We start from the raw sequence: 26286 nt of genomic DNA on the forward strand, positions 1-26286 counted from the left end.
GCGTGTGTTGTAATACTTATTATAAAATGGCTTTTAATATTTAGGTTATATTGCTGTGGTTGAAAGAAAGATTTGAGAGGGATGTAACTAGGACATAGATGCCTGGGTCTTATATATCTTAACATACGAATGTGATCTGTGCTACGCACTGGTTCACCCACACGTTGTGGGGGGGACTGTTTGAAAGATTTGCAGCACATTAATGGAAGGAGGGTCCAGGCCAAAGCCTCTGCCCACTGATTGGGTGTAAGCCACACCTGGTCAAATCTTGTACCTATTTTGCCTAAGATCCAACTTTTCTAATTCCTCTCAGATAAGCTAAACCGAGAAATGTGTGCCAGATGACATACATAGGACATGTTTCAGAGTTAATCGGGATGTCATAGTTCTTTGGATGGTGCTTGAGTTGTCCCCCGCCCCCCAAAGAAAGCAATCCCTTTTTCCCATGAGAAGGGAGTTAAGAGTGGAGGATCCGTCTGTGTAGCAAAATACTCGGCTGGCTCCTTGCATATGGATGAACACCCCAAAGAACAAAGCAGAATGGAGATGTTCCTTAACTTGAGGTTGTCCCCAAGTAAATTGTCCTCAAGTAAATCATTTGGTTCCTCTAAATGGCTCTTGCCTTTGAAGGATGAGGATACCATGAATAGTTGAGGAGAGTGGCAGAGTTTAGAAGTCATTGCTAGTTAAGTGGTCCTGCCATGGAACAAAAAAACCTTCTGTTCGGCGTAGCTGCAGCTCTTCATGTGAGGCGAGACGGCTCTCTAGGATGGCACAAATCCCTATTTTGGGATAAAAGAGAGTCAGAGCTGGGGCATGAATCATTGTTGGGCGATTCCACACGGATGATGGCTGTCTCAGAATTCAAGGGCAGGAGTGCAATTTGAGCAATATAGGGACGGAAACAATAGAGTGGAACTGACCTGGGTCCCTGAGGTCTCTCCTTTTCCAGGCTAACGTCATGTTTTAACCAAACCTTGCACGTTGAGCTTTCTTTCCTAATGCACTGAGCTGCACGATGGCTTCAGAATAATATTAAGCTTTTCCACGGCCTTGTGTTTAGGTTGAGGGGGGACTAGGTTTACCACAGTAGAACCAGTGGAACCGGGTGGTGCCTACAGGCTAAGTCTGGGAGAAAGTTTCAACTCTAGGAGGTGAAAGCAGATAGTTAACTGCTTTTCTGAAGTCTCACTTTATTATTATTACTATCATTTCACATTTCATGCATGCTTGAGAATTCCTGGTCCATTTTCTGTCTCATCTTCCTCCAAAATGGCAGGTGGCAGAGAAAAGCATATTGTTCTCACTCATTTTTGCAGTCCTCACGATTCTCTTGGACTGTTTGCCACCCAGCAGGGAACATCACCTACTTTCTAGAAATCAGGAATGTTGGTGACTCATATCACAGGGCCAGCCCTACTGTGCAGCGTTGCCTTCATGCCCCCACCCCCCCCCCCAGGTGCTGCTACCCATGTGAGAGTAGATGGGTGTAGCATTAGTTTGTTTAGAATCCAGCTGATAGCTCATGTGCTCCATCGTGGTGGCAGAAGTACCACTGACCAGCCTGTAGTCTCCGGCCCACAGTCCCCCAGCCAATCCTAGAATTTTAGAGACATGAGAGAGAAACCCTGGGTCTGGAGACTGTCTTCAACTCAAACAGAGCAAGCTGAGAAGAATACATGTTTCCTTTCTCAGCTTGAAGCTGCTAAGGGGAAGCAGATCTATGGGCAACTTGCAGTGAGATGTGGGCTCCGCATAACATGAATGATATGCACCCTTTATTGCTTGCTCTGTTCTTCATGCTACTAACCAGACTCTGTTGATGTTGTTTTGATTTTAGTTTTTATTTGGGGGGGGGGTTGCTTTGCATGTCATTCTTCCTCTTGGCTGTTAGTTGCGGGGGTTAAGCCTTTTCCTTTCTGTGATTCAGGTGCCTCACTCTTTCCTTTCCAGGTTCTTCCAGTTCTTTTAACATGTCAAACTCTGGAGATTTGTTCATGAGCGTGCAGTCACTCAATGGGGATTCTTACCAAGGGGCCCAGGTTGGAGCCAACGTGCAATCACAGGTAGGGACCCAGCCAATGTGCCGCCAGGTGAATGCTTTAGCGTCCAAGAGCCCTCAGTCGGATTGGCACCTCCTGTTTCTGTCCAGAGAGAGAGAGACGGACAGACAGAGAGAGATGTAGAGACAAAACCTTACCAACAACCAAACCGAATCAAAGACAACCATTGTCGTGGGGAATCTCGTCCACACTTTGTGAATGCGTCTGGCTCTGGCTTGTCAGTCACCCTAGGAGGGCAGGAGAGCGGCAAGCACGGGGTGAGGTGACTAAGGCCCGTCGGGCAAGTGGACCCAGTGTATTCTTTGCTCATGAAAGGGTAAGGGAGGAGGAGTTGAGTCCATCAGTTCACTTTTCAGGTCCGTCTCTTGTTTGTTGCTCTTCCACACTCAACATCTGCCCAATACAGAGGTCATGAATGACTAGGCACATACCTTAGGATCTCACGTTTTCATTTTAACCTTTGAAAACACCCAGCCAGGCTGACTAAGCTCATCTTCTTAGTCATCCTTGAGGTCAAGGGATTTGGGTTTCTGGTGATGAGTCTGTAAGTCCATGCTGGGAAACAAAAATCAAGCGTGCGGTGTAGACCCTCAGCGCTCCCTAGTCAGCAGCTCGCCTTCACGAGAGCTCAGAAGCCGTCCTCCTGTGTCAGCACACAGCCTGATGTGACAGGGTGAGGTCCTGTGCTCTGGGTCAGAATCGCTAGGGAAGTTCTGAGCCAAGCCCATCCAGGCTCCCACCCTGCCAGTGGAGCGGGAAGCATTACATGCCTGGAAGAGACCACCTGGCCGGTGATTCGGTGCCCTGCTCAGGAAACATTGCCTGGAAACAAGTTTGAGGAGATATAGTCAGACTTCGGTCAAATGACTAAACAGCTGGCCATCATTTAAGTCCTCAGAAAGACAACATTAGTCGCACACCGCTCTCTCTGTGAGGGGCCTGGCCAAGCCCCTCTACACAGAACCTTGACTTTTGTAGGATCCCCAGCAAAGAGGTTAGATGGGCTGATCCGGAGGGCAGGGAAAATCCCTTCACTCTGCCCACTCTCAGCCCCTCTATCACCCAGTCCCTGCCGTCTCATGCAGCATTGTTGAATTAGTTTCAGTGCTGGGAATCCCAACTTTCTTTGACCATTTTTCTGTCTTGCTTACTGAAATCAGAAAGGATAGTGGATTCGGCATAGAGAGGAGGCCCAGCCTCCTCCTAATGGTTCCTTTCCCAGGAAGAATGTCTCCAGTGATCGCATTAATTTGGCGAGCCCAAATGGTAGCCTGTGTGATGATGATGTGCCTCCCTTTCCCTGCATCTCCCTGACTAATTTCCTCTCTGTTGTTGTTCATCTGTTTAGGTGGATACCCTTCGCCATGTTATCAGCCAGACAGGAGGATACAGTGACGGACTCGCAGCCAGTCAGATGTACAGTCCGCAGGGCATCAGTGTAAGAAAACAAGGCTCCCCCCCGCCACCCTTTGTTTTTATTCTATCACTATCAATTAGTTCAAAGCCATAGGGCTCAGAATGCCACTTAGTAGGACTTCTTAGCTTTACGGTCACCTATTTCTTGTTTCTGTGTCGGTCATGCCGTCGGCAGCATTCTACCCTCAAAAAAAGTGGCGATTGGGCAGGCTTCATGCAGGCAGCTGGCGTCTAGGGCTGTCACACACAATCAGTGTTTGCATGGCACCTGCGGCCACATGCGTTCAGCTGAGAGGGGCTGCTAAACAGGTGACACCTAGTACAACAGTGGTAGGAAACGTCCCCACAAGCGGGGGCCTGGGAACCTGGGGAGAAAAACCAGTAGCCGAAATCCATTGCATCCAGATCTGTGGTCTTAAAAAAAAAAACCTTTCTCCCATCTAAGGACGATTAAAAAAAATTAACACAGAGGCTGGGTATGCTGAAGGGATGGGGAGGGGTGCAGACCATCTTCTACTTGTTCTTGGGTGCGCTGGCGGCTCCTGACTAGCATGAAAATTCATAGCGACAAGCTATGTCGCACAGAGTGAAATCGATCAGACAGACACAAGGAGAATCGAGTGTAGATTTGGGACAGCAATCCAACTTGATTTCTCAGATCAATCGTCCGCTATCTCAGCAGCGGTGACAGCAAGCTGGGACAAGGGGGCAGCCTGGAAAAGGAAGCTGTTCTTTAGATCAGAGGTGATTTCCTGGGCTTTTAGAGGTCATAAGATGCTCCAGTAGAACTATTGGCTCAGAACTGTCTAAGAAAACTATGATTGGATGATGGTGAGGATTTTTTGTTGTTGTTTCTGTTGTTAGGATTAAAATAAATTGGGGATGGAGGGAAGGAAAGGTAGGCATAGTGTGCTGATGTAATTCTAGCCTATACTAATTGAGGTATGGTATCTGCAATGAAAAAGGTGATAGCTTTTTAACTCTGCATTGGTGAAATCATCTATGACAATGGCCAGACTGGAAGGAAGCAAGAGGATACCAGATGTTTCATCAGATGAGGAACGGTTGAAAAAATTAGGAATTCTTAGCCCATTAAAGAGAAGGTTTGGCTGGTAAGCAATAGTTTAAGACACGCTGTCGTCAGTGAGAGAGATTGGATTCATCGTGAATGATGTAAAGAGAGGTAGGATAGATCACTGAGTAGAAGATTCAGGGAAACAGATTTCACGTCAACATCTCAAGGGCCTTTCTAAGATGCAGTCAGAGTTGTCCAAAGAAGGGATCTTTTGCCTCTGGAAGCCGAGAATTCCCCGTCATTGGCGCGTTCAGACATTGTTTGGCTAACTACTTGGTAAGGATGTTGTGGAAGGGAGTTAAGTACCAGGTGATGACTGTCTTGGTGACTTTTAAGGCCCCTTCCAATTAGGAATTCTTTATTTTCTACCTTCCTTAGGCAGAATCTCCTCTGAGTTTATATAGTATTTATCAAGTTCCTCTCTGGGATGGAAGGAGGGAGGTTAGAGCTGACCCTGTTAAACATACCCTGGGTACCTGTGTCCCTTTTTTAGAAAGGGTTTCCAGAGCAGAGGGATTTTTCCCTTCTTGTGCTTATACTAATTATTATTCCTGTGTTCGTGGCTGACTTGTCAGACGCCTGCTTAGAAAAAATCCAAGATACCATGGTGGAGAATTGTGTTCTCAAACATGGATTCCAAATGAATTAAGTTGTTCTGTGTTTGTATGGGGAGGTTCAAGCACATAGGCATTTATCCACTTCCTGGATCTTTTTGAGCTAGAAGATCGGTCTTTCCACAAAAAGTTTTGCTCTGTGTATAAGTGGAAGAGAGGAACATGAGGAAAGTATAAGAGTGTGGGGAGGAGACTATGGACGCACTCAGAAAGAGAACTGCAGAAAGTCTACATGACTGGGCAGGAAATGGGGCTGACAGTTCTGCTATTTGGTATCTTTCTTTCCTAATTGGGTAGCACAGGAGAGAGCGGCACTCAGACTCTGGGGGGTCAACGTTGGCCCCTCTGACGTCATCTGGTGGGCTGGGAATCATTTCTGAAATAGTGTAACCAAACATGTGCAGATCATTATGTCTGATTACATAAGCCCACCGCAAAAACTGGGCTGGAAAATGCCACTTGAAAGAGTCTCTCACTTTGCATTAATTTTTTTCCCCTGTGAGCTGTTTATTTTGTTTCTGGATCTTTAAGACACAGGGTAAATGAATCAAAGGCCGATCATTATACGGTCTGTTCCTTTGGTATTAATTTTAAGTTGTGCCACCTTGCAGGAGACTGAGCTTGTGGGATGTATTTTTAGAGAGTGGTATTAGATGCCGAAGCGTGTGTATGTGCAGAGAGGGGCACTGGCTGCTAGGAGAAATGAGAGAGAGAGAGAAAAGGAGGTAGACAAGAAGAGACAAGGACAGGAATGAAAGATTTGAGCCAATGAATAGAAATAAACAATTCCAAAACCCACGGCAGCAATGGAATTCCCAGCTGGGCTGGATTGTGTTTCGTTCAGTGGAGGACATTTTCTGGGCAGCCTTTATCTACTCCCCTGCCTGGGTTTTCACAGCACTCACGTCTTATCCAACCAGCGTCTATTTTAAATCTTGTAGAGTTCAGACGGCTTGCCTTTAACTAAGGCCACGTAGTGATCGGGTTGCAAGGTGTGGTGGTGAGAGCCCTGCGTTGGGAGTTGGGAGACTCTGGTCCTTGTAACTCTCATGTGCCCATGGGCAGGCGTCAAACCTTGTCTTTTATAGAATGGGGCCGGTAATTCTCACCCTTAGTACCTTCATGACTGCTTTAGGGAAAATGAGAAAATAGGTAGGAATGGGCTTGGCAAAGCACACGTTTTTCCACATGAATGCAGCACGAAAAGTTATAAGTGATAACTTTCTAATTTGACCTTTTTCCTCCTCTTGTGTGAGCAGTTTTCCCAGTAGGTAGTTCCTAGTGAGGATAGGATAGGACACAGTTGTCACTTTTTCCTCTTCTGATGGAAAGGTACACTTTTGACAAGGATACAGAGTTATGCAAGGCCTAAGGACCCCCTTCCTTAGCCAGAGTGAGCGTTTAAGACCCTGGGTCTTTAAGACACAGGGTAAATGAATCAAAGGCTGCTCATGATACGGTCTGTTCCTTTGGTATCAATTTTAAGTTGTGTTAAATTATACCTTTTTGAGTGCTTTGTATTCTCAAATGACAACGGGCAATGCTTACTGGGTTTAGAGTGGCTCTAAGTGATGGAGGGAGGTTACTTCACTTCTCTGTCAGTTAGACAGACTGAAAGATCACGTAGCTATCACATCCACTCTTTGGTTTCCCTTCCCACTGCCACCATCCTCGTTCTAGAAATGGTTCATTAGCTAGGCTATTGTGATTATTTCCTATTTACCGTTACAGCCTTTAGTGTCTCCTTTCTCCTGCACACATCCCCAGAATTTTGTCATTCCTTGCCCAGAAATCAAGAGCACTTCTCTATTGCCCACCTAAGCAAGTTGAATCCCTGAGTCGGACATTTTCAGAGTCTTCCACGCTCCGGCCCCATCTACCTATCCATCCCCCTCACTCCCCAAGTCACACTGACTCTCCCACGCCCAGATCCTCCTTGCTGTTTGTCTTCTTCTCCTTATAACCCTCCTTCCTCTCTTCTCTCCACTTTATCACACACATACTCCCTTGCCTTATAGACATATGCACAGATACACTCAATCAGTCTTTGTCTTTCATTCCCAAATACGCATGTGGTCCCAAAATGCACATATTAGTTGCTCAAAACATGTTTGTTGAATGAATAAATCAGAAGACAAGCTACCACTGAATTTAAAAATGCCACATCTTATGTAACAGCTGTAAAATACCTAGTAATGATTTTTCTCTTAAATGCCTTACTAACCCACAAATAGACTGTCTTTTTTAATTCAAAAAGCTTCTTAAGTCTTTCTTTTTGGAAAAAGTTTCTAAACTTTTTGACCAAGGCAGATTCTCTGAGAATTAAGAGTCAGATCAGCATTAAATAGATGAAGTTATAGAGTGATGATATTGTCAAGAGAATTATCCCTTTGAATTCTTTAGCACCTTCTTTCCTAAAAGAATCCCCTTATCAAAAGCTGCTTGTGGGGTAGCCATCTATACAGCAAGAGAACGTTTCTTTTTTTTTTTTTTAATTTTATTGAAGTATAGTTGATTTACAATGTTGTGTTAATTTCTTCTGTATAGCAAAGTGACTCAGTTATGCATATATATATTCTTTTTCATATTCTTTTCCATTATGGTTTATCACAGGATATTGAGTATGTTGTGCTATACAGTAGGACCTTGTTGTGTATCCATCCTATATATAATAGTTTGCGTCTGCTAATCCCATACTCCCAATCCTTCCCTCCCCCATCCCCACTCCCCTTTGGCAGCCACAAGCCTGAAGAACACCGTTTCTCATGGGGTTCTCACTGCTTTCTCTACCAGACGTGGGACTAGAACCTGCACAAACAAACGGGTGGACCGTGGCAGCAACCTGAAGTCAGGAAACTTGGATCCTTCTTGTGGCTTTTCTTCTGGCGAGTCTCTTCATCTCTGTATCGTTGCTTCATCTGTCAAATTTATCCCATCAACAAGCTCTAAGGTCCTTTCAGCGTAGTAGTTCTGGAGTCCTACAAGTATGGTTTTTGATTCCTACTGTTCACTCAAGGGACACCAGGCTCAACCGTAGGCTCCTCTTTCCAGAAAACTCTTTCAGTTGAGTTAGTCTCTGCCATCTTTTCTAGCCTACCCTATCGCTTCCCCTTTCAGTTGGATCTTGAGGGAAGGAGGAAGAGCTTGCATTACATGAACTTTTCCCTTTGAATTCACGGAGATTTGTGGTAGCAGAAAGCATTAGTCTTTAGGGTGAAATTATTTTTGATTATTTTAAAATGTGAGAGGGGACTTCCCTGGTGGTCCAGTGGTCAAGACTCGGTGCTCCCAATGCAGGGGGCCTGGGTTCGATCCCCGGTCAGGGATCTAGATCCCACGTGCTGCGACTAAGACCCAGCGCAGCCAAATAAATATTAAAAAATAATAAATTTTTTTAAATAAAATAAAATGTGAGTTAAGGGAGTGAGTTCACTCTAGCCACATCTTAAATGTTGACAGATACCTCTATAAGATTGTCATTATTCAAGAGATTAAGTGAAAATAGAAAAAAGTGTTAGTGTTCTCTCTATAAAGGCAAAGTGCCATTAACGTCAGTTTATGACAGAAAAGTCTCATTGATTTTGCTTTGTGATAATTATAGTAGTGGAAAAATAGATATGAGGCTTTGATCTTTGTAAACCATAACATACGTGTTTTTATTTTATTTTTTTTTGCTTTCTCCCATGTTAGGCAAAGGGACAAAAGGACATTTACAAAGAAAATAAATAAAATATAGAATCATTGGGACAAAAATAGAGAACTGTTTAAGTGAACACGTTTCAGGCATTTAAACATCACAGGGCTTACTTGGTAATACTTGGCCACCTGCCATCATTTTCATTTTTTCTTAACTACTTCTGAGAGACCTCCTTCCACTTAAAGTATATATTAATAAGATGTTGCCACATGTGGACTTGTAAGAATGGAGAGTGAGGGTGATAATTAAAATCATATGCAGATCTTTAAAAACTCACTTTAATTATATGAAGTTTTAATTGTTCTACCAAGCTGAATGTGAATTTTGAAGTTATTAAAACATATTCAGATGTGCTCCCAGTTACTTGCCTTTGGGTACCTTCTGGTGCTGCAGCCAGGGACCAGTGAACAGCCCCAGTCTGGGGGGTAAAGGGAGTGAGGATAGGCTTGAACATGGTGAACCAGTCTCTGCAGGGTTGAAGGCAGCAGTACAGAGGAGATGGACCCCCACCTTCCAGAAGCTTATAAGTCTGGCTCTCCCTGATGACAGAGCCAAAGGGAAAGTCCCTTTAGCTTCTTACATGACGAGGCCTTTCAGCCTTAATACCGTATCAACTGAGCATTCGAGACTAGAACAGCATTTTATTTGAGCCCACAATAGTTGGAGAAGCAAAAAAAAGGAAAAAACCCAATATTGTAATTTCATATGCAATCCACTGTTTTTCACCAGCTGCCAGGTGAAAGTCCTTAAAGGTACAGAAGATGAATGAGGCCAGATCATTCAATGTCGTATTTAAATATTCATGCATTCATGTATTCACTAATTCATTCATCCATTCCTTCGATAAATATGTCATCAATAGCATTTTTGACCTCGGGGAAAGAGGCTACATCATAATATATCCAGGTCAAGTTGGAGAAACCCTGATGCCAATCAAGATGTATTTTAACTTTCAGTCTCATTCAACACTTTATCTGATATTACGTTTCCTGTTCTTGGAATACTAGGACAAGGGAGCCAATCAACTTTGTAGTTTAGGAGGGAATTTGAAATTAAGCTATATAGCAGAAGAGAGGAGTTCAAGACCAACCAGCAATAGTTTGAGAAACCTACTCCCCGCTGCACAAAAAAGCCATACCATGGACTTACAATAAAATAAGTATACTTCTGTGGAGATTCCATATCTCTTTGTAGAAGTAGAAGTAGTCACAAAGAATTTTCTTGATCTCAAACCTAGTGATACAATCACTCCAAACATGGTTACATTTATAATGTGTGTACACATCTTTCACTTCTGCCACTTTCTGCCTGTGTAACTGTGGACAAGTCACTTTTTCTCGATAAGACTCAGTCTCCTGTACTCTAAAAAGGACAGTTGAGCTGGATGATGTCAAAGGCCTCTTCCAGTATCTCTGTTCTACTTATAAGCATGATGTTTTTCCATTCCCAAGAAAATACAGGAGGAGAGGAAATACTTCAAAACTATAAGGAAAAGATAAATTTGTGTTTTTGGAAATAGTCCTATCTCTGACATGACAATGACGCCATGCTGTTTTCATTGGAATCAATGTGTTATAGCATCCTGTCCAGTTGGGCCCACATTTGTCCTTGCAGCCATGCTGTCCTTGGGCTAGGATTGGGTTAGCTGTTCCGGACTCAAGTTGACCCCGCCTTCTGCTCCATAAAGAAAAAAAATTACAACCTCAAAAGGGCAGTTTGTTTTTGTGGTTGCTCCTGAAAGTGGCATAGCCCCTTTAGACCTCGGTAAATATTAAGCTAATTAAATTGGCTGAATTTAATTGTGGGGAAAAGTTAGTATTGATCTCAGAAGATGGCCCTCTTCTTGCCGTCTGGGAAGGAGTTCCATGTTCTTAAACAAGTTTGTTTTCAGAGAAAATATTAGACCTCTTTTTAAGAAAATCCAATTGTTATTTTTAACTTTGGTACATTTTAAAAATCTCTACTTATACCTGGCTCTAAGTGAGTTTGGGGATATTCTGTTCCACATCTTTAAATATTAAGTATTTGGATCCCTAAATATTCTCCAAATTCACAGATATAGAAGGCATGACTGACTTGAGTCTGGAACAACTAACCAGGTTAAGTAAATGAATAAGTGCTTTATTTGACAGATTTATTGAGAACCTTCTGATATCCAGTACCAGGAATGCAAATATCAATAGGACATGGTTCTTGCACTCTGTAAAGTCACAGAAAGCTAGAAGGACTGGGAGTTACCTGGTTCAGTCCCCTGCCTCACTGAAAGGGAAGGACTACACCACCTTTATATAATCAACATAATATGATTTTTAAAGAATTTGGAGAATGGCCATCATAATTTCCAACTCTGTCTGCCACTAATTCATCTAACCTAATAAGTTTTCAAGCCTAAGCCAGACGTGTCTTTGAACTCATCTTGACTTGAACCTTTCTACATTTCTAAAAACTCTTTGGGGCTTAGAGAGGTCCAGTCTCTGGGAGTGTGGAAACCAGCCTCAGCCGACCTGTAGACCTTGAGGATACTCTCTCTGTAAGAGGATGAGGTTCTCATGAGGGAAGTTTCAGATCCCTCTCTCACCAGAGCTCAGGAGTTCTACAGAGAGCCAGCGTAACTACTGAGGGTTCTGTGCCTTTTTAGAGGGGTAGGAGAACAAAAGCACAATTAATTACATGCTTAAAGTTCTGGGGATAACTTGAGCCTCCACCAATATCCATACTAAGAATACTAATTCATAATAGTTATTGAGTACCCTAATCCAGTGTCTTTATAAACATTCTCATCTCCATTTTATGGATAGAAAATGGAGACTCAGAGAGGTTAAGTAGTTTGCCCAAAAGTCAAATAGCCCATCAGTGATAGAGCCAGGGTGTGGGCCAAGATGGTCTAACTCCAAAGCTTCTGTTCTTTCCCTTTATCCAGATGGACCCTTGAACCTCTAGATCTTATGCTTAATGAAGGGAGGTGTCAAGAACCTTACAGTAAGAGAATCCGTTATGTTTCCTAGTAATAAATATTTTGGAGCCTGGCTGGTATGGGAAAGAACTATAAGAACTCAGTTATGACTATTCTGTTATATATCCTTTCAGGGTAACATATAGAAGGCTTAAGACTGGTTGGTTCTTTTATTAAAATTAAATCTAAAACTTACATAGTAAGTCCTTCCCTGGATATAGCTTACTCTTCACCACTATTATGTCATGTTTGGCTAGCCAACTTAGCCAGGGACCCAGTGATCATACACAAGAGAGAAGAGAGATTTTAGATCAAGTGTCTCTTCATGGAGAGAGTTGATGGTTCACTAAAATAGATGGCAAGACTGTTTCAGGAATCTAGGTACCAAATATCAAGAGAGGTTTTATTTTGTTTTGAAGTGTTAATTTGGGGACAGTGAAATGGAAGAAGAGGAAAACTTTGCCTGTTAACTTAATAAATTATACATGTTAAGTAATGGTTTTGGAGGATGGAAGATCAGCAGTGAAGAAACTGGGGCATTAACTATAGAAGTAACAGTTTTTCCTAGGCCAACAGAAAAGATGAGAAGGAGCCACCTTGCTTCACTGGGCCAGGACTTCTGTCAAGTGGCCCCCTTTGTCGACACTTAATACTTGGCATTTTTAATAATTAAAAAGAATAAAAATTTAAAAGAATAAGTTAAAAGAATAAGTGCAACAGGTACAAGGGTAATAGATGAACAAAACTAGAAAGAATAAATAGAAAAAAATAATGGCAAATATTAAATTTAAAAGATCCAGGAAATAAGAAAAACAGAAAATTAAGAAGAAAGAAGGCAATGGAATGATAAAAAGGCAGGAGATGGATAAAATTGCATGTGAAATGGCAAAATGAACATTAAAAGCAATTAAAATACGCAAGTAGCAAAGAGGATAATAACAACATAAAATAAGCTAGAATGAGTGGTTAAAGTAAATAGCCTCCTCTAAGAACATACTTACAAAGATTATAAAACAGATCAAGTAGTAATAAAATAAGGAAGTGGTATAAAGCAGTAAATTAAAGAACAATTATAAAACAATAAGAAGAGAAAATTAACAGGCTGAAAGGACATTTAATAATTGTATTAATAACTAACACTTTCTGACTTCTTCCCATGTGTTAGGCACTTTACATGCATTAACTTATTTAATTCATTTAACTTTACATGCATTAACTTATTTAACTTATTTAATTTTATTAAAATAATTAGGACCTTAAAAATGTAAACCAAAAAAGTTTGGTGGGATGAAATCAGGAATCAGAACAACAGCAATAATAAAACGTCTAAAGATTAGAAAAAATATTCCTATGGGTGTCAATTTTCATTCCTTGTCTGGAGTGATTGTTTTTGCTGTTAAATCACCAAGTACCCGCCCTGGTACTTCTCTAGATTACATGTTCGAGAAGTGCCTGGCACTCTTAATGTTGGTTCTTTACCCCTCTTGTCCTAGTAAGCTTGGCCTTTCCTAGAGACAATTGCTAGCGGTTAAGATTCTCAAGCAGTAGAATCCGTGGCCCGGAACCTGTGGCAGTGGGAAAACATCTCATAATCCTACCCATTTTACAGGGTTTAGATCAGAATTATCTTCTCCTAGAAGTTCTTCCTAGTTCCTACATAGTACTTAGGGCGCTGGGCTTGGGGGCATTCTTCTCTGATTCTTTTCTTTACTTCTTCTCAGCCGTAGGTTTCTGAAGAGGATTCTAGTTTGTATCCCAGCCTTCCGTTCAGACTTGGTACACGCTAGGTGCTTAATGCATACTTTTTGAAGTGAGCCTACTTGAACCTATTGTCAAGAGGTTTTTCTTTGCTTTCTTTCTTTTTTTTGAAAAACCAGCAACCAACTTGTGTCTGGATTTTCTGCCGGCCTGGAACCCCTACACATTTTGGGGTTTCTGTGGTCCAGAAAGAGTCTCTCCCATAAGACAATGGCTTTTTCTTCTTTTTCTCTCTATTTATCATATCCCAGTATCCATCTTTTACCTCCAACTTCCATGTACCTTATACCCAATAATCTTTACTAATTCATGCTAGAACTCTTTTATGCGTATGTTCAGAGACCAGGTATCTGTTGCTGTTTCTTCTCTTCCCCATACTTTTCTCTGGGGCAGGTGTTGTCTCTGAAGACTTGGGCTTGATCTACAATTCCTTCATTTATTCATTCATTCGCATTCACTGATTCGATCAGCAGGCATTTTCTTGGAATTTACTATTAACCAGTTGTGTTGGGCATTGGGACAGGGAAAATTAAAAAGAGATCAAATGCTTCTTTTCAAGCAACTCTCCATCTTGTCTAAGTTGATTGCTATGTTTAGCCTCCTTCCTTTGACCTTAATTTTTGTGGAATGGGAAAAACAACTGATAAATACTCCTGACGGGTAATTATATTCTGAAGAGAGTTGTGAAATCACCTGCTAATGCACTATTCTCCAGGCAGAAGAGTCCCTCTTACCTCCATCTTTCTTCCTCAGACTTGGATTTGGCCGTTAATTGCACTGGTCTTTTTTCCAATGAGCTGTAGAGGTTGGCCATGACCTTTCAAACACACAAGACAAAGACCTAAATTAGATGTGGACTTTCCTCCCTACACTTTGTTTAAATTTTACATTTACTTTTTTTTCTGATTACAAATTAATATTTAATGTAGAAAATTTGGAGAATGCAGGAAATTCACAAAGAAGAAAATTACTGCTAACTTTTTGCTTGGCAACCTCCTAGCATTTTGTGTCTAAGTATGTTTTGTGTGGGTGTAGAAAAGTTAGGATCATATGGAACACATCATTTTGTAGCCTACTTATTTTACTAAAAATATATTATGAATATTTTCCATATCATTAAACATTCTTCTCAAACATAAGTTTAATAACTGCATAAGAGCTTGTTACCGGGAAGGTCCGTGATTTATTTAATCAGTCTCTACTGTGGAACATTTAAGCTGTTTTCTTTTTTTTTTTTTACTATTATTAATAACACTGTGGTAAACATCATAGTACGGAAAATTCAGTGCATATTTTGTATGATTTCCTTGAATAAATTCCTAGAAATGGAGCTGCTAGATCAAAGGGTATGAACAAATCTAAGGCCTTTGTGATGTATTGTAAACTTTTCTCCTGGAAATTTATGGTTCCTACCAGCATTTTTGATCCTTCCCATTTCCTTACATTCTCAATAACAATGTCTTAGCAGTTTTTCAGTCTTTTTCAATTATCACATTATAAAATGCCATCTCATTTTTAGTTTAATTTAATTTGTATCTCTCTTTGATTTACTAATGAGATTGAACATTTTTCATCTGTTTGTTAGTCTTTTTTATGCATTCTTGAAATGCTCATGTTTTTCTTATTGATTTCTAAGAGCTCTTACACAAGAAAGGTATGATTCCATTTCCTACTTGGCCAATATTTAGAAAATAGAGAAAATTCTATTTCTCAATGGAGGAAGACTCAGGAGGAATAAGGCCCCAAGTCTCATTCTGTCTATTTCTGTGGAAGGTTCTTCAGAGTGAAAGCTGGATTGTTATCCTGGGAAAACTAAAGGCAGATCTATATGTGATACTGGTGGCGATCTTAAAAAAAATATTAACCCTGCAATCTGAACTGGCTTGACATTTTCTGTATTTCTAGTGTATGAAAAAACTCAGGACTATAAAATAGAACCCAAGAATTGTGTAAAAGAACCTAGAGAGGGGCTTCCCTGGTGGCACAGTGGTTGAGAGTCCGCCTGCCGATGGAGCGGACACGGGTTCGTGCCCTGGTCCGGGAGGATCCCACATGCCGCAGAGCGGCTGGGCCCGTGAGCCATGGCTGCTGAGCCTGCGCGTCCGGAGCCTGTGCTCCGCAACGGGAGAGGCCACAACAGTGAGAGGCCCGCGTACCGCAAAAAAAGAACCTAGAGATACATTAGTCAGTCAAAACTTTCCTTGAAGATTTACCCTATGTCTAGTATTCCCCTAAGTATTAGGAGTTGCCAAATAAGTCATTGGCTAGTTTATAGCCGGGTTGAAGAAATAAAGCTACATATAATTTAAAAGTTTTCTTATGACCTTAGCTAAACTTAGGTCTAAAAAATGGTCTTTTGAGTGACTAGGTGTTTTCTCATATTTTGGAGGCTATATCTGTCTCCTTGCATCTTCTTTTACCATCTGAAAGGTAGCACATTCTTCTAGATGATTGAATTTTGACATCTCACCATCATCATTCCCCTCTGCCCTTCTCATTCCCTGGCAGAACACATACAGAAAAGCCAAGTCAGACTCCTGAGCCCACAGCACAGCTGGAAGATTTCCACTGCAGAGATTGCTGGGACAATATAAAAGGAAAAGAATTAAAATTTAAAAAATCAACCCAGTCTTATACTTGGATGAGAATCTCAGAATAAAAGGGGATATCCCCCAGCATCCACTGAAGATACCTGGGGTGGTGTCAAAATAACTCTGAATTCTTGAGTACGTAGTTTCCAAGCACTTGCCTTCATTTCATAGGTACATAGAATTCTCAAAACAACAGTATCATTCCCTAAATAAGGCACAGTAGAGCCTCATGCCCCATTCTAGCACGTTCCCCTCAACATTCTCTGTCTGCCTGTACCCCACAACTTGCCACCATCTCTCCCTCCTACCCTTCTGTTAGCTGTAATGACCCTGCAAACACTAAATGGCATTTGAGTGCATTAAGCAGCAGACTCTCCAGTGACATAGCAATTATGGCTCTGAAATAGATTTGGTGCGTCACGGAAGATAAGGGTTTTGAAAGTTTCTGTTGTGATTATAGCCTGTAACTCCCACAAATAATAGGCTTCAAAATAAGAGGCTGCCAACAGAGCCTTTGTGGCTTTGTCTCAGTGATGGCACGTAAATTGCTATTAATGTCCTAAGTGTACTTGAATATGCCAGTCTTTGGGATGTGAAGTTGGCTCGGTGTCTCTCTTTACGCGACATGTCATTGTTGGTCTGATAATCTGGGGTAATTGCTGTCTCTTGGATGGTCAGGAAAGTGTAAGAGGATTTAGCTTCCTGTGTGATGGTAAATAGCCTCAAGGTTTACACCACGAGTTATGTGTGTGTTCCGTAGATAGCCACCGTTTCTCGTTCAGGTGTGTATACAATTCCTGTGTGTACCCTGAGTAGATAATAGCCTTTCAACAAAGCCACGGCAAAATCAAAGGTTATGAAACTGAAGTGAAGAATCTGGAGCTGTCTGTATCAGCCAATCAGATAATTTATACTGAGTAAAAAAAATACCCTTTGCTTGAATTTTCCAGATTTGGCTATATGAGTAAATATAATTATCTATTGTCTTATAATAGAGCTACTCTTTTCCAGTATCTGCGGCATCTGTGTGTGTATGCACATTTTTTAGGTGCCATAAGTATTTTCTGAACACGTATTATCTACGTCAGTATGATAAAGTGTGTGGAAATTATGTGTGTTTTTGTGCAGTGTGTGTGGATGGGTGTAAGTGTGCGTGTGCTTTAGTTTTGCAGGGCTGGATGTAGAGGATGTTTATTCAGATATAAATAGTTTTCTGCACTAAGACACCTCTATTTAGCTAAAGCAAGCTGAGCTTATTTTTCTTTGTCTCTGAAAAGTTAAATAAAACAAATTTGAAGTTTTCACTTCCTGTATGTACATTTAACCTAAGGCCCCCCTAAGTCTGTGGAACACGGAAACATTACATGTAACTGTCCTGTTTGCACTTTGAGCATCCAAAAGCATCCCAGCCTTAAACTTGGAAAGGTACACTCCCTCGTATCCTGTGCAAGCTACGAAAGGTTCGACCCAGACCATCCTCTGTGTCTCAAGTGCCTTACGTGGCAGTATTAATTCTGGGCCTTCACAACAGATGAATTAAGGAAGGATGAAGTTAAGAAGGTTCCAAGGGCTTCCCTGGTGGTGCAGCGGTTGGGAGTCCGCCTGCCGATGCAGGGGACGCGGGTTCGTGCCCCGGTCCGGGAGGATCCCACATGCCGCGGAGCGGCTGGGCCCGTGAGCCGTGGCCGCTGAGCCTGCGCGTCCGGAGCCTGTGCTCCACAACGAGAGAGGCCACAACAGTGAGAGGCCCGCGTAACGCAAAAAAAAAAAAAAAAAAAAAAAAAAGAAGGTTCCAAAATAGATCTTGATCTTGGAGTTGACCTATATGTGCACGTACTTCAGTCGTGTGGCGCTGAGAGCTGGCAGGACGTTGCACTGTGATGGTGCTGTAATTTTGCAGTTGGATTTTGACTGAGTGCCCTTGAGTGCATGCCAGATACAGTTGGAGATAATGACTTGTAATAACAGAGTTCACATTCATACCAAGTGAACATGGATCAGGGTTACCATCTGACTATACAGGTCTCAGCCCAGGACTTCGCATCGCCAGTGTAAGTTTGGTAAGGTGGATTGAGGCTTGAGAGTAGAAGGTATTAGAATCCCTGGAAAGAGTTCTCTGAGGCCAGTCTTGTGGTTCATAGGTTCTAGCACCTTCATAAACAGCACATAGATTCCCAGAAGGTGAACTTACGAGCATGGGTCATCTGCCTTCCGCCCTGAGATTAGTAGCAGCCATGCTGTCTCTGCACTTCATGCACCCTGAGCTTTTGAAACCTGAAATGTCCAGAAGCTGTGGCATATAGTGGGGACTAAGTTTGGCAAATTCTAGTTTCTGAGTCGTACGTTCCTGGCCTGAGACGAATAGATGTTCACACTGAGTTTATGTACCATTATATATTCGTTTCAACCAAAGTAAGAGAATTATTATTACTATTCTTACATAACTGCAAAGTTACAGTGGGTACCAGCATACAGATGGCCTTACAGACACAGGGACAGGCACCAAAAGAAGCTTTCAAAGCATTCATTTCTCTATTTGTTCAACTCAAGTACTTACTTGGACAGTTGCTCTATCAGACATGATCCTTGTCTTCTAGTGGCTTGTGGTTGAATGATTTATCATCTTACTGAAGATAAAAATCAAAGCCTGCAATTCTTGGCATGATCAAGCCATCCCATTCTCCAGGCCCGTCTTGCTGCACTCGCCACTGTGCTCTTATGCTCCATTCTTTCAGGCCTTCTTTCGGTTCCTTGGAGCCTTTGGACAGTTTTCTCCTTCTGCCTAGAAGGCTCTTTGCCCCACTCTTTACTTGTTTATTTTCTGTTCACTTTTAGGCTGACTTTCCAGAAGCCCCAACCTCAGTGAGGTCCCTGTTCCCCTGTCTCATAGCATTTATTACCATCTGGAATCTATATTTGTTCTTTTGATATGTTTTGAATGTCTATTTCCCACAAGTCAGCAAGCTCCATGAGGGCAGACATCACATTTTTAAAAAAACGTGTTTATCTACACAGTATGCCTAGTACATAGTATGAGGTAGGCACTGAACACATGTTTGTAGATTTTAAGAATTAAAGGGTTGCAGCTAATAAGATCTGGTGCTCGCATGGATATTTACATAAATAAAAGCTGCACGTGGTTAAATGTCAACACGAAAGGTCAAAAGGTCAGTGGTACTAGAATGTAGAGAAGTGGGTGATGGTTTGCCCTGAAGCGACTTGCAGAAAGGAGGTAGCCCTCAGGCTGGGCCAGGAAAGAAGATATGGATTCCTAGAGAACAGAGAAGCGGTAGGCAAAGGCAAAAACCTCTCCCTTGACTTCTCTGTAGAGTAGGAAGGAATCTCACTTTGGCAGTGAGCAGTCTATTATTTCTTCAGAGTAGCTTTAAGTACTAACGTCTGTTCTCTACCAGGAATGGCTAATGGTACCACTGATCTCTCTTAACCCTCACGGCAAAATCTCAGGGCTAAAGAGGCTGTGGTGGGAAGCAGACTAGCAAGGGGTATGGTGGTGTGACTTGGGTGTAAGGTCACCACGGACTGACCTAGTGGTAAGTGGCAATCAGAGAGGAAACCCCCAATAGGCAGGGGACCATGGAAACAGGAATCCTAGAGCCAGCGGCATGGGATAATCCAGACAGAGGACCAACTTCAGGGAAATGTGATGGCAGGCAGTAGTTGGTGGGCTGAGGTTCCAGAGCAGGATTTCATTTACAAGAGCAAGTCACTACCTCGTTCTTTTTTTTAAAAAAATTGAAGTATAGTTGATTTACAATGTTATGTTAGTTTCAGGGGTACAGCAGAGTGATTCAGTTATACATATATGTACGTATATATTCTTTTTTCAGATTATTTTCCCATGTAGGTTATTACAAAATATTGAGCACAGTTCCCTGTGCTATACAGTAGGTCCTTATTTATCTACTTTATACATAGTAGTGTATGTACGTCACTACCTCATTCTTAAATGAACTGTGATAAATAGCAGGACGCTAAGCAGAAGCTAGGCAAGGGCTTGGTAGAGGAAGACATTCCCTGTGTGAAGATACAGGTGCAGAAGGTCAAAGCAAGAAAAGCAGCAAAATTTATTCTAGCCAAACTAGGCTAGAATAAAAAATTTTTGGCTGAGAGCACATGTTCTTCCCAGACAGGGTTACCCAGATTTAGCAAATGAAAATACTGCATGGGACATACTTACACTAAAAAAATTATTTGTTGTTTATCGAAAACTCAAATTCAACTGGGTATCCTATATTTTATCTGGCAATTCCTTTCCCAGGTCCCATGGTGGAAGCTCTACCTGCATGTGGGTCTCAGCCCTCGAGAGACTAAAGATGGGCAAAGACCTACAGGCCACTTTGGGACTATGTCTATTTTGTACATTTGTCTGATTCCCAGGATGCCTGAGGTGGTGACTAGGAGACCGTTCCAGATGCAGGGTGGGTTATCTTCCCGCTCCTTGTGCCCTGTGGAGAACACTCCTTGTTAAGATGGAATTGCAACAGGCAGTATCCAATGTTTTTTTCAATTGCTTTCCCTAAAAAGAAAACAGAACAATACAGATATGAAACATAGTTTCTTGTTTGGGTTAAGCTATGAAGTACCAGATCTCCTTGATGCCTACCTATTAGCAGGAGAAACATTCACTTCCTAGGTGTAAAAGTTACCTTGAACCCTGGTGCTACCTCTGAATATTTTCTAGGTATACACAGCTCTTTACGTGTAGTCAGACTGAACTGTGGAGGTCAGGGACCTGATACCCTTCTCCGTGTCCATACCCACGATGGAGGATGGACGTTACAGTGCCACTAAATGTTTATTTACTTCTTCTTATGTTCCTCCAAGAGATATCTGTTAAAATCTATGCTGTGTCAAGCACCATGGTAGGAACTTTGGAATCAAAGATAAGTTCCATGGCCCTGTTCTCATGGTCCAGACGTGTGAAAGAACAAATGCAATATGGCGGCACAGGTGCTGTGATAGAGGTACATCCTGGCAGGGAGGTGCGGGGTGGGGGGAGGGGGCGATGACCTGGAGGGCTTATAGGAGGAAGAAAAGTTGCCAGGGGTCAGATACAGGTGCAAGGATACTTAAACTCAGTCTTGAAAAAGAGCCAGGGCAATAGTGGCAAGTAGATGGATGAGTGGGGCATTGTATTCAAGGGGAAAGAAACGGGCATGAAATGGCAGCTCCGTTACGGGAATTTCTAAGTACCCTGATATGGTTGAAATGTTAAACATGAGCATGGAGTTGAAGAGTCAGCAAGGTCCAGGACATGATAGACCTGATGAGGACATTGAACCTCACCTTGAGTCCAGTAGGAAGCCACTGAAGGTTTAAACAGGGAGGTGACATGATGAAAACTACATTTGTGAAAGATCACGCTGAGGGCAGCTCGAGAGGGAACTGTAGGGGTGCCAGAGTAGGTTTGGGTCTGTTTACTGTTGTAAAATTTCCCAGGGAAATTTTGAATCCTTTGTCCCTAAGGGGGCTTTCCAGTAGCATTTTTTCATCCCAGAGCATCTCTTGGGAAGTGCTCACAGAATAATCTTGGGAAAAGTCTATGCATATCAGCAAGACATAATTCTGTCTTGGTGGAAGAATGTTGGATCTAGGGTGTGACTCCACTGTATGAGCTGATGTCTCCCCTGATAAATGGTGGCTGTGTGTGTGTGTGTGTGTGTGTGTGTGTGGAGAGAGAGAGGGAGAGAGGATGCATGCATGTTTCTTTGTTTTTCTTCCTGTCTGGCCCCACCAGGGCCTGGGTTATTGAGGGCCTGGAGCACGTCTACCTCACCCTTGCTGAAGGCATTGCTGGTAATGGCATCTGGCCCATATGCAGATCAAGCTCAACTCGGTGCTGACATCAGCCGGTTTGTGGCACCTCGGTGTATTTCTGGGTTGCAAATGAGAGTTTCTTAGTGCCAGGCTCGCTTGGGCTGTCACATCAGGTGATGAATTCTCTGCATCAACCGTGTACTGCTAAGGTAAGCTCAGAGGAAGAGCAGGAATAAGAGCAGGATGGGACCAGCGGTTCTCACTCAGCCCAGCAGCCGCTGCTCTGGGCGAAAAGGGGTACTGGCTCCGCAACAGCGAGGGAGAGGCAGGTGGCCCCCTGAGTTCTGCCTCGAGGAGGGCAACAGAGGACAGGGAAGTCAGGGCTTAAGCTGCAGTTCTGTGCTCCTGTGTATGTCAGGGGGAACCGTGCGGGTTTTGCCACCCACCATCGCTCCATCCCCAGCTCCATGGCTGGCTTCCTCTACCTCCTCTGATAGGCGTGCTTTGCCTTATCCATTAGATGGGATTCTGGCAAAATGTGGCGTCTATCAAGTTATGTGGGTAGGATAGAGAGTAGTCATTTTTGTTCCTGAAACATTTTGTTCCCAAATGCCTTGAATTTGTGTTGTGAAAGTCCAGATTTCCTTAACTAGGAAATCTACTGCGTTTTGTCCTAATTCTATATTCTATTAGCTTCCTCTTCATGAGGTTCCAGGTCAAGCCTGCTGCCGGCTTAGGTTTCCCCTGGTGGAATTAAATGTTACACCAAGTCTTGCTTCCCAGGCCACAGGCTACAGAATTAACCTGAAGGAACTGGGTGTAAATGTGAACTCTCTCCCATTATGGATGCTTTGAGATAAAAAGGGCATATTTGGCTTTACAGATTCCCACCCCGGTATCCCCTCAGGGTGGTTTCCAACAACAGCATTTTACAAAGTGAGTGTATCCCTTTAAAGGCTAGTTTGCATTGGAGAGTGAAGGAGGCAGTTGGGGTGCAGAAGAAAAATTAAAACAGAGGTCTTATTTTCCCGCCACCTCACACGGTTGTTAATGAGACCATCTTTGACTCTCACTGTTCCCAGAGATAAATAAACACACAAAGGCGGCGTTTCCTACTTAATATTCACCCGCAGTGGAGGAAGAGGGAAGGAATTGCTCCCCGGGTTAACGTGGCAGTAAGCGAGGTCAGCTGTTTCCCAAGACGGTGCAGCCTCTGAACGTCTTACATTAAAGCTGGAATGATACAGCTGAAACAGCCGAAGTGATTTACGGGAAAGCCGGTTAGGGTGGATTTGCTCGCACTTTCTGATCTCACGGAGGCTTTAGCAGCAGCACGGGCAGCGGCAGACAATAAGCCATGGTAGAAAGCACCTCCAGAGAAAAGGATCCTTCAACATTTCCCAGTGTTAGACTCGTTTGTTCTAAAAAGTACTTGCATTCATCTAACTTGAAACCCATAGGCTACAGTGTCCTGGATTTAGCAAGAAATCAAGGGTCATAGCTGGGATATCCTGGGGTGGGGTGACCCGGGACTGAAAGTCCCCCATTCCGTTAAATCCGGGAGTCCTAGGCAAACTGGGGCAGTTGGTCACCCCATCTGAAGTGTGTGTGCATATATGTCTGTGTGTGTGTTTGTGGATGGAGGGGGAGTGAAGAAAAGGCAGTTAAAGAGATTTGTTTTCTTTCTTTATTTTTAATAAGGTTTTTTAAGGTTTTATATACTCTTCTTCACCAGGCCAACTAGCATCATTTAAATGCTGGTTTTGGTATCAGACTGCACTAATTCCTGTTTCCACCATCTGTGAGCTCTCTCTCCCCTCTGGCGTCCTGAGCACTGGTCTGAGAAAACAGAACTTTTGAAGGAAAGAGATCAAATGTCTGCTGTTTGAGTTATTTCAGCTCAGAGATGACTCAAAAAGAAGTCTTCTAGAACCTTCTGGTCAATATACAGTGCCTTGCTAATTCCCTGCTAATGAAACGCCACAGAGCTCCTTTTTTTTAACTAATGGCTTCATCTGGGGCACCACTTACTGTTATTTTAATGGAATTATAGTATGGCTCGACAATGGTAGTGCTGGTGATTTGTGAGCAATGTAATGACATGCCTTTGTGCCACGTGCTATGACATGGACACTAGCTGCTTTAAAGAGCTTCCTCCCCTACTTGTCTCATACCAGGTCAAGTCTAAGATACATGACATTTTTCCTCTTTTATAAGCACCTCACTCTCTGCTTTATGATGTGGTGCTTATGGAGCTCCTGGAAAGTTTCCTAAAATTCCATGCTACCCAGCAAACACACACACACACACACACACACACACACACCTTCCAGTCTATTTAATTAGTGAGTTAATTAATTTATCTACTTATCTGATAAACATACACATATTAAAATTTTTTAGGATGCATATCGAAATGCTAAGAGTAATTATCTCTGGGTAGTAGGATTATGGCTATTGTACTCTGTCCTTTACAATTCTCCTACTTTCAAACATGATATTGCATGCATAATTGCAAATATTGTATTTGCAAATATCATATAAGCACACCTTACTTTTATCGTCAGAAAAGATAAATGGTGCTAAAGGATTTTCTTCCGGGAAAAATAAACAGAACCATGATTCTCAATCAGCCTAAAATGGTACCAAAAGAATACATGTGTTCTTGGTTGAGAGGGGAGGCTAAGTAAGATATTGTCACTCTGGTGACCAACCTAAATGTGGAAATTGAATGAATTCTTTTCTTGATTCTGATCATACTACAGAGTCTTAGGCCCCAAAAGATAGCAAAGCCTCCTGTTATAAGAGAAAGAATTCTCATTTTCCCCTCATCGCCCTCTTTCTAATCTCTCTTTAACAAACAACAGGGGAAATGGCGTCCAACAGAAAAGGGGAGTGGGTAGAGCTGCCTGACTCAGTTAAGAGGTGGAGATTTGAACTTGAGAGCAGTTATTCGATAATCCAAGATTGAGGGGCCGTGTTCCCGGCATTGCCCAGGATGACCTTTTGCCCGCTTAGCGTCCAGATCTGCTCTTAAAGTGAGGTGTGTGGGGAAACACCTACCCTCATGCTGAAGTAAGGGGTGGGAGCTTCTCTGAATGAAAAGCCTGGCTTTCCTGGGAACACTGGAGCATCATTTGGGTGAACCAATGACAGAGAGAGCCAAATGGATGAAAAGGGCAGAGAAAAAGGAGCCCGATTCAAAGGTTAGGAAGCCTGTGTTCTGTCTCAGTCGGAATCTGGAAGGCTGATTTTTCTCTTACACCTGTGCTTTCTTATGAATGAAACGTGAATGGATGTTTACCGGCACCTACAAGTGCCAGCCATGCTCTAAGTACTGTGGATTATACTAGGGTGGAAGCTGTGGTCCCTCCCAAATGGCGATAATAATACCTACCCCCAGGTACCCCCACCTACTTCAGGGAGTAAAAGGAGAGGAAAGTACAATAAAAATAATTTACAGGGACTCCCTAAAATCTGGTCTGTTCAGTATTAACATTTCCAGTGTCGAGAGTCTATTAACTTCAAAGGAACCCAGTGACTGGGGAAAAGGGGCCTTTTAGCACATTTACAGTTCCGTGCTTTAAAATATGTAAACCGTCATGAATCAACCACTGTAGCAAATCATTCTTCAGCTATTTAATGGTGGGGTCTGTTTTGAAAGGGGTGGTCATTAAAGCAAATCCTTTTAGGACAATTTTATTGTTTTAATGCATCTGGATTTAGAGTCTTAGAAGATGATCTACAAATACAGATCAAACTTGTAGCTTCCTGTCTTACCACCTTTTTAGATATAGTCACACAGACCAGTCCTTACGGTGTTGGCACCATTGTTTTACCTGTTTTATTCGTCTGATCACCCGCTTTTCAAGGCTCACCTCAGAGAATCCCTCCTCCATGAAGCCTTTGCCGATACCGCATCAAGAGGAGATACTGCCTTCATTTGAAGCTTCATGACAACTGGGCTGTACCATGTATTAGGTTCTGCCTGGCATTATAGTTCATTCGTCTGCTTGTCTCATCCCCATACTTGAGGACATGAACTGTGTCTCACTCGTCATTATATACCCCCGAGCAGCTAGAACAGAACCTTGCATAGAACAGGTGCCTGGGATCCCATAATACAGGGAGCATCCAGAGCTGGAAAGGACCCGAGAAAGCATTTGAGCTAATCTTTTAAGTTTTCTAAAGGGGAACCCAAGGCCAAACGGGGAAGTGCTTCGCCAGAACCAATAGCTAATTGTTGCCAGGGTCAGAGCTAGAACTCGGTCCCTTGGCCTGCAGGGACAGCTGCCGTCATCCTAGAGCACACAGAACAACCATCTGGTGGCTTGGACTGAA

General features: G+C 42.7%; 1 protein-coding gene across 5 annotated transcripts in view; it reads left to right on the top strand.

Annotated features, from left to right (window-relative positions):
* The window catches only part of PBX1 (PBX homeobox 1), a 316529-nt gene that overhangs the window by 254518 nt on the left and 35725 nt on the right, over positions 1–26286 (top strand). For 3 of the 5 annotated variants that reach the window (XM_032650154.1, XM_032650161.1, XM_032650168.1), the window contains 2 exons: positions 1954–2066; positions 3412–3501. In XM_032650154.1, coding sequence (XP_032506045.1) covers positions 1954–2066; positions 3412–3501 — 203 coding nt within the window. The remainder of the gene's footprint in view (positions 1–1953; positions 2067–3411; positions 3502–26286) is intronic. The other 2 variants (XM_032650184.1, XM_032650175.1) reach the window with 1 other exon arrangement.

This window comes from Phocoena sinus, chromosome 1 (genome assembly GCF_008692025.1).
Source record: "Phocoena sinus isolate mPhoSin1 chromosome 1, mPhoSin1.pri, whole genome shotgun sequence".
Taxonomy (NCBI): domain Eukaryota; kingdom Metazoa; phylum Chordata; class Mammalia; order Artiodactyla; family Phocoenidae; genus Phocoena; species Phocoena sinus.